The 9,305-nt window shown below is 36.0% G+C and overlaps 2 protein-coding genes across 2 annotated transcripts; both read right to left on the bottom strand.

Annotated features, from left to right (window-relative positions):
- Window positions 1-2,207: 2,207 nt before the first annotated feature.
- Window positions 2,208-2,881, bottom strand: LOC108222303 (glutaredoxin-C13). Its single transcript, XM_017396222.2, has one exon. The coding sequence runs from the start codon at window positions 2,757-2,759 to the stop codon at window positions 2,451-2,453; it is 309 nt and encodes a 102-aa protein (XP_017251711.1). The 5' UTR covers window positions 2,760-2,881; the 3' UTR covers window positions 2,208-2,450.
- Window positions 2,882-5,799: 2,918 nt separating this feature from the next.
- On the bottom strand, window positions 5,800-6,436 carry LOC108222584 (glutaredoxin-C11). Its single transcript, XM_017396486.2, has one exon. It carries the CDS (start codon window positions 6,339-6,341, stop codon window positions 6,033-6,035), a length of 309 nt encoding a protein of 102 aa, XP_017251975.1. The 5' UTR covers window positions 6,342-6,436; the 3' UTR covers window positions 5,800-6,032.
- Between the last annotated feature and the right edge of the window lie 2,869 nt (window positions 6,437-9,305).

Below are 9,305 nucleotides of genomic sequence, written 5' to 3'. Positions count from 1 at the left end.
AATACATGACCTTCACTCCAGTAACCAACTTAATACTTAACCCCCTTTTTTTTTTTTATCAAGCATCATCCTAATAAATTTAAGCCAACTTCCAAATTGTTTTGAATTTTACATTAAGTTTTCTCAAGAAATTTTATCCGCTTTTAAGTTATTTTATAAACTGATAATATTTTTTTATATCAAAGTCCAAACCAAAAAGACTATGACCCTGTTTAAAAATTAGCGGTTAAATGTTAGCAAAATGAATTAGATATTTTAACTAGTTGATTGATGTTTTAACTAGCGGTTTGAATTAGTTGTTTCTCATAAAACTGTTTGGTAAATAGCTGATTCATTGGTTTTTTCTGAAACAAACGAAAACCGCTAATCGAAAAAACTCCCCAAACTAGCTTTTTCAAAATTATCTTTTTGGATTCAAATCTCTATTTCAATCCGCTAACTACCAAACATTAATATTAGCTTATTTTAGTGGTCAAATCTCTAAAATACGTCAAACCTCTAATTTTGCTTCAAATTTTTAACTTCCAAACATGCCCTATATATTTGATTTAATAATTGTTTGAAAATTCAGACAACGTGGGTAACTTGTCTACTATCTCAAACAAATCACAATTGTTTAGAGCCAAAATTAGTTCATAGAAGCTCCTCAAATAACAAGACGGCTATTCGAAGACGGAGAGAATTTTAGAATCCTATTTTATTGACGGGAGTGGAGTAAATTATATATATTGCGAACTAATATTTGGAAATAAATTTTGAATATCTACCGCTCTTACGGACTAAAGAAGTGAAAGATTCATATGCGTGTATCCATTTGTAAGATTGGAATCTGGTGATTGCAATAGTCCTCTGTCAAGTGGGATGATGAAATTTTAAAGTACGTTAGGACCATACAACAACAATACTACTGTATATCTTTTGGATTCTCCGATCATTCAAATCAATATGTGGCCGGGACCAGTTTGTTCTTTGCTTGTATTATTCCAGCACAATACGCGCATTTCATACGCTTCATTAACTACCATCCCCTGCTCTCTCCGACAACTCAAATCTCTACCTTCCTTTCTTTTTCCTTTTCGTTTTCTTTTCCCAGCTCATAAATCTAAACTATGCTATGGGATCACAAATTTCTCAGCATTGCTATAGTTTAATTCGAAAATAAGTAACCCAAAATATATCCCAACTCTAATAACATGTCAAATTAGCGAATTTTTTTAAATCAGGAGATGTTGGGGAGAATGTAATAAAAAGAAACTTCTTGGTATTATAAATAAAATGTCTTGAAAAGAGGTACATGTTAAAATACACTTATTTTTTTCCAAATCTTGAAGAGTTCCCTTAAATCTCGACTTTCGTATTATCATTTGATTATGTTTAGATAAATATATTTATCTTAAAAAATGATCTTTCAATTAAGGGATTCTGAAATTAAGTAAATACGGGGTATAAAAAAATTATTAAATTTAAGAATATGGTACTTTTGTAATTACAATTGCAGACATGAAAACGGAAAGATAAAAGGTTAGCAGAGACACAGAGGACAAAAGCAAGGTATTTTTACTCATCATTATCTGGAATAAAGCTGCAATGGCACCTCATACTGTGGAAAAGTAGAGCATATCTCTAGTTTCTCTGCTAATGGACTGTTGCAACAACCTCTTTCAGGTGTTAAATCTACTAATCCTACAATTATATTCAGGCTGAATAAAGAACAATAGATCTAACTGAAAGACAAGCTGTTTTGAGTTTTTGATGATTACATGCAGAACCTAGTGGGCTAGTTCGTGTGCTTAATCAACTGCATTTATGCATTAAACACACCACCTTAGGAGTAACAGGTGGCGGAGCCAGAACTTAGGGGGTGGAGGGGGAACATCATTTTTTTTTAAACCGTAATGAGCTAAGAAACCTTACGAGAAACCCTCATTTTTCCTTTCAATTTTTGTGAAAAGAATACAAGAAAAAAAAATTAACTAATAAAATTATGATATCAAATCTTGAAATTAGGAGGTGCATGAGAGTTATAATTATATGTTTTTAATATTATATACATGAATTCTACATGAAAAATATTATTATTTTTTTAAATCTGGGGGGCACGTGACCCCGGAGGGCATAACGTGCCTCAGCCACTGGGAGTAACTTTAATTTTTTCGTTGTCTAGTCAGAACAAGTCATGGAAACAACCTCCCTGCTCCTTTAAGACGTTGTACTTCAATCTAATTTCATTAAGGAATGCAAAGAGATTACACAATCTTCATTGTCTTTCTTCATTAGGCAAACACACTACTTGCTTAATTACTAGACAACCTGAACTGAATACACAATACATAATACATGTGGACACAAGGCACAAAGCCAAGTACTTAATAGCTAGTGAGCTCAAAGAACTACCCTGCAAAGTTTATTCTTCAACTAGATAACATTAAATAATGAGGGCTGCAATAGAATTAAGACATGTTCTGATATGGCTTGAGCATAGGAGTGAGAGAGCCAGTGAGGTGGAGGGACATGACTTCATTGGTAGAACCCACAAGCTTTCCATTTATAAACACTGCTGGCACTGCAGGGCTATTGCATCCCATCCTCAACAAGGCCTTCTCTATTTCCCTTCCCTCGGGGTCTTGATCGAGTTCATGAACCACAGGCTCTACCCTTAGTTCATGAAACAGAATGTTCACAGCATAGGATAAGCAACATGTAGTCTTGCTAAAGATTACCACTCCGTTTTCTGAGGTAAGTCGCGATACTTTGTCCATCTTTACGTTTTGTTAGATGGTAGAAACTGAGGGGAATGAGAATTTGAAGGTGTAAGTTGCTCCAGACTGAGGTTCTAAGGCTGCTCTATTTATAATCAGTCTGTGGTGGACTACTGTATTAAGAAAAGAACGTACGAAAGCCAATGTGCTTTACTTAGATGCCAAAAACTACGAAAGTCACTTTGAAGATATGTAGATACCAAAACTTATGTTCCAGAGATTGATGAACAAGTTGGTGAAAATACATATATACTTCTCCAGCTCACGAGAACTAGTCTACATGGAACAATTGTGAATGTCTGATTCCAGGACTATTTAGTAATTTTCTCCTTGTGCATTCCCTAGAATAATGATCAAGGCATCAATGGCTGGGTTCGACACAGACGTGAGCAGACTAGTGACCATGGCCTCACTATATGCAGATCTCATGGAATTAAATCTCCAAGAAAGTATGAAAGATGTCCAAAATTCGATAAAGAGGGTCAAGTCCCAAGAGATTCTCATGATGATCTTGTTATGTGATTCTTTGGTATAAAATTGGTTTTATGAGTATTTTGAATCTTTTTAGTCTGCACATTACTATAAAGACCAACACTTGAACACAAACAGCATATAATTATATGGACATTCCAAGATTTACAACCTTTAGATGCCTGATTGATATTGCGGCTGCCACATGGTACCCTGAGCATGGGAAATCTTCTGTTAGATGACTTTAAGTTCTGTTGAACAAATGTAACAAACATAGTTGTATCACAGTATTCTGTAAGACTCAAGAGACCTGTGTGTGGGATCGCAACTGAAACGGAAATGACTTTCAGTGTCTGTAAAAGATTCCCAGTGTGGCAGGCATCAACTTGCAAGCTCTCCTCTAAGTTGGGAACAGCTAGTCTGTTCATACACAATCTGGGTACCCTACATGCTACCGACTCTACTTTATACTTATCAGAATTGAGCAGACTGTCTGTCTCTAAGACTCAAATTTTGAAAGTAGTTGCTGCTTTCACCATAGCAAGTAATCAAAATAAAGAATCAAATTCCCTCAAAAAGTGAAAATAAAGAAGAAAATTATATAGTAAAGTTACTATTGCATATTAGTGTTGATATTATGGACTTGATGTTTTTGCTATATGTCTGCATATCTGTTGGAGTCCTTGGCTTCATCTTGCATGCATTTGGCTTGGTTTGTTCTGTATGAATAGAACTGAAGGTTGTAAAGAAGATGACAGTACTGAAAGAATTATTGAATATATTATGAAGAAGAGACTGGCGCAGGAACAGAACCAACAATGACTATGTTTAAGCATTTATATTTAGTAAAAATTTATTATGTTTAACTAGGGGTGTGCACCGGTCGGTTCGGTTCGGTTTTTACCAAAAACCGTTACCAAACCGTGTATGTCGGTTCGGTTCGGTTTTTAGGTAGTAACCGTAACCGAACCGTTCGGAACGGTTTTTCTTGGTTCGGTTAACTGTTTGTCGGTTTCGGTATTTTTCGGTTTTCGAATTTAATAATTTATTCTCTTTAATATCGTGCTAATAAAAAATTATAAAAATCATATTAACATTGCGATAAAAATTATTAAAATCATATTAACAATGCAAAAATTAATTAAAGGCAGTGGACATATTGATATTAGAGCATTAAAAGGATGGCAAGATTGAACAAAATTTTTCTTGTAAAACTTCATAACCAGTAATCACTAATGCACTGATCATCTATCAAATAAAATATAAATGTATATAGTCAGTAGCACATAAATCTGTATAGAATAAATATATATATATATATATATATATATATATTAAATATTTTAAAATAATATTAGCGGTTCGGTTTTTCGGTTCGGTTATAGGGGTAAAACCGTAACCGTCGGTTCGGTTAAGCTACGGTTTTTTTCGGTGTGGTTTTTCGGTTTTTCGGCTCGGTTTCGGTTTTTCGGTTTTTTTTGCTCACCCCTATGTTTAACCGATTACCAAGATATCCTAACAACTTCCCTACAGTCTTTTAAAACCAGAGACATGGAACTGGCAACCATATGAAACCTTAGAATTTCTCAGCTGCAAGACATCAAATAATCTGCAAAAAATTTCTAACCAGGAAGCTGTCATGGTCATAATACTTGTGCATCATCTTGAAAATGGAGAATGGAGACAGCATGATCAGTTCAAGCTTTCAACCTTGCTGTGACAGAAGTCATGCTAAATACTTTTGCCTTTTGAAAATTTGTAATTGATCCTATCACAAGAAATTCTAGATTAATTTGGAAACCCGGAGATACTATTGCTAGTGCTACAAGACAAAGGCATAAAATAACACTGCAAGAAATATAGTTATGAATATAGATGCATGTCAATGATATGCGCAGCTATAGTTGTGTCATTTGTTGTATCTGTCAATCTGAGAATGTATTATTAAGATACTATCATCAGTCATATGCTGAGACTTGAGAGTAAGAGATTTATCATAACAGACTCCAAAAGCTCATGAGGTATAAGAAACGAATACGGGCAGTGGTTGGGGGCATATAGCTTGACATAAGCATTTCTCAGCTGGAAGAGAAGCTTGATACTTTCTTCATCTAATAATAGTCCTACTTCTTGTGCATCTACCATCAAATGGTCCTTTGATCCTAACAGATTGTTGTAAATGATGTGATTAAGAAGCCTTTAATTGTTGGCAAAAAAAAAAAAGCCTTTAATTAAATTTTATTCTTCATATGAATCTATTGCTAATGCGACTGAAAGAAGGGCACTCGACTAATTATATGAAAGGATTAATAACCAGCAGCATCTTGCACAATTTTGCATCATTTATGCATTATGGGATAAGTTCTTTGTCTACATGTCTGCCTGAATTTCAGGTTAGTGATCGTTGAACCTTTATTCAGTGGTGATTTTTTTGAATATTCTTGTAAGCACAATCACCAAAGTGGTGTCTGCTCATGCACAATGATCTAACATGCAATTATGTGCATAACAACACTTAAATACAAGAGAAGATAGAGAGAAAGAGAGTTGTCTGCAATTAAGATGAAATTTAATTGACACAGATTGTATATTTTGAAAATGACACTTTCATCAACTCACAATCACCTTTGTTAAAAAAACTGATTCATAAGCTGTTCCTTTTCACCAGAGCTGACAAAAAGAGAAGGCCTTGGTACAAGGCATTTTAACATGGTATATGCCAGTATGGAGCTAGTCCTATAGCAGAATATTTAGTTTCAGTAGTATATAATATATTATATAAAATATGTATGATGTTCGTGTTTAGAACCAGATAGCCCTGGCCTCAATTAGCTTTTCTTTTAGAGATCCATCTACATGCAGGGAGATGATGTCCTTGGCTGAGCCTATATATTTTCCACCAATGAAAACCGCAGGGACAGAAGGACTACAGCCTAACCTTTGAAGCGCATATTCCATTTCCCTTCCATTTGTGTCATGATCAATTTCATGAACTGCAGGGCTTGCACCAAGTTCATAAAAGAGTGCCTTAATGCTATGGCACATGCAACATGAGCTCTTGGTAAAGATCACTGCAGCCTTCTTTGATGCAAGGTCTCTTATCATATCCATAATGGTAAGAAATTTTAGTTCTACAAAAAGCGAGGATGAAGCAATGCAAGTTGAAACAAGGAAACTGAGTATTGTTAAGCTATGTAAACTTTGAGTTTGAGGTTGAAGGCAAAGCTTGTGTGTGGTTGTGGACTATGAGTTCTCATCTTTCATATATATAGTGGATTGCTAAGGTGATTGCTAGAATTTTTAATCCATTAAAGAGGAAAATAACAATAAATAACTCAATGAAATACAAAAAGCTAAAGTTCAATTAGATATTTTTTCTGGATAAGGGAAATGCCCCAGATGATATTTTAAGATAATGACCATGTCAGTGATAGGCAGAGCTGCAGAAGAAAGGTGGGATTTATTCTTCTAGTTAATATGAAAATGCATTGACATGAGGCACACTTTCGGTATAAAAATTAACTTAATCACGTCTCCTGCAAAATAACAATATTCTCAAATGTCAATGAAGTAGTTCTGCTTGTGGTGTTGTTAAGTATATCTATTCTACATACTGAATATCCCTGAGCAACATGGTTACAAGGCCGCTCATAAGTTAATCCAAAGTCTCTATAGTTCTATTTCTAATTCTGGTATGATCAATATGTTCAATAACATCTGATACAGGCACCATCAGTCACTGGCGTTTTTGATCCAGCACTGTATGCCATTACTTATTTTGCTTCTTTTTGAGTCAAGTGATTGAGTTTCCTGCACAATCAAAAAATAAACGGTTATATAAAATGGAAATGAGTTTGATATCATGGTTTGTTTCATACCATTGCATGCAGATTTACTTTTAATATTCCTTCAATTTCTTTTTTGATTTACACATGCATTCTCCTACTACTTCTTGCATGTTCTATTCTGTTATCTTGGTAGGATCCCATAGTAATGTGGAAAACGACTTGTTTATCCAGATCGTTTAAACTTTTTAGCTCGGTCCCCTGCTTAAAATTGTATGGAAATAGAATCATGCAATAGACAGACTCCTAACAAATCTTAACATACAGCAAAAGGTCTGAAATTAATAATCTCAGTGTACTTTATATCAGATGATGAATAAGTGTTCTCAGTAATTTAATAGACTTAGTTTTATGCTTTCCGTTACATGAGACAGCGACAGACAGACAATCTCTTGTTCTTGCTTATAGCAACCGCTTATCCAATTTAAAAGATTTTAAACTTGCATTTTCCAGTGAAGGAATCTCTTGTAAAAAAAGTAACACCTTTGCTTTCTTCTGGACAAAATTTACAAAAGGAGAATCTCCTACAAGAACTTGAGAATCTAACAAAGTGATTGCTGCTTACATGTCGGCCAATGTATGTTTAGACAAGGATCGTTAATCGGATATGATGCAGCTGATATGATGTTTACATGTAGAATCCAGCTGCCATTTCTCTAGAAGCACACCAGTTTCCAATACATTGAAAGCACACAACTTGACAATTCCAGCAGATCAATTATTCCGGCTTCAAAGCTTCACACACGCTGTTCACACACACATCAATGTTGAAGGCTGGCTATAGATAGCATCGTTCATTTCAGTAGCATGTATGTGAGATAAAAAAAAAACACAAGCTTATGTATCTAAAAATATAGTTCAGAGGGTTTGTTTTTGTATTGCAGTTGAGTGAGAGTTACTCCTCATGCATGTAATTCTATTTTCTGTTAAATAGAAGAGTTTTCAAACCCCAACAAGTGGTATCAGAGCCTCTTACAAGGTGTTGTGTTCACGTCATTCAAGCTGCTGTGTTCACGTAGGAGAAGAAGACACTGTTCACGCCGGAGACGAAGGACGGTTCACATATAGGTAGCTACTGTTCATGCGGTACTGTTCATAGACCCAGAAAGTACCTATCCTACCATTTTCGACCCTTCCGGATCCAACGGAGAGCTCTATTTAGCCTGATTCAGCATATATAGTCAGGTACAAGAGAAGTTTTTATTATAATGGCAAATTCATCAGCAGATACTATGATTGCACTCACTTCCACAAACTACAACATGTGGAAACCTCGGATGGAGGATTTGTTAAATTTGAAGGATTTAGCAGAGCCTCTCGAAAATAAAGGTGACAAACCCGATAAAATGACTGATGAAGAATGGGCCAGAATGAATCGAAAAACTGTCGCACAAATTCGCCAGTGGATCGATCATAGTGTATTCCATCATGTTGCTCAGGAGCAAAGTGCATACAAACTCTGGGAGAAGCTTAGTAGCATGTACCAAGCAAAAACTGCTCGAAACAAGACGCTGCTAATGAGACGACTAGTGAACCATAAATTGCGAGGTGGTATCTCAGTAACGGAGCACACGAGTCAATTTCAGGATCTCGTGAATCAACTAAGCGCTTCCGGATGGATTCTTAAAGACGAGGAGCAAGCGATATTACTCCTAAGTTCTCTACCTGATAGTTGGGAGACCCTTGTTGTCACTCTAAGTAATTCTGCCCCAAACGGTAATGTGACTATGCAGATGGTAACAGATGCATTGATAAATGAGGAAGCTCGGAGGAAAGAAGCTGGGACTGATGAATCATATGCCCTGGTTTCAGAAACTAACAAACAAGAGTGGGGCAAAAACAGAGGTAGAGGACGAGGACGAGGTAGAGGCAGAGGCCGAGGCCGAGGTCAAAGCAGAGGCAGATCGCAAGTTCGAGGGAGATCAAGAGAGCGGGAAAAGTCTGTTGATTCCTCCTCTTGGTTCGAAGGCTATTGCAACCATTGTAATCGTTATGGCCACAGAAAGAGGGACTGCCGAAAGTTACTACGGGAACAGTCCCAGACGAGCCAGAGTTCGGAAAATAAAGATGGGAAAATAAAGATGGTGAGACCATGGTTACTATGTCATCGGATATAGCACTTGTTACATGTGGAGAAGAAGCATGCCTACATGTAGGTACCAATGATATCGAGTGGGTGATTGATACTGCTGCATCATATCATGCCACTCCCCACAGGGATCTATTCACA

Source organism: Daucus carota, chromosome 5 (genome assembly GCF_001625215.2).
Source record: "Daucus carota subsp. sativus chromosome 5, DH1 v3.0, whole genome shotgun sequence".
Taxonomy (NCBI): domain Eukaryota; kingdom Viridiplantae; phylum Streptophyta; class Magnoliopsida; order Apiales; family Apiaceae; genus Daucus; species Daucus carota.
Note: the sequence above shows the minus strand (reverse complement) of the source record. Positions and strands in the feature narration are given on the sequence as shown.

What these genes read in the sequence shown, in the direction of transcription:
- LOC108222303 (XM_017396222.2), bottom strand. Translation starts at nt 2,759, where the DNA reads ATGGACAAAGTATCGCGACTTACCTCAGAAAACGGAGTGGTAATCTTT.
- LOC108222584 (XM_017396486.2), bottom strand. Translation starts at nt 6,341, where the DNA reads ATGGATATGATAAGAGACCTTGCATCAAAGAAGGCTGCAGTGATCTTT.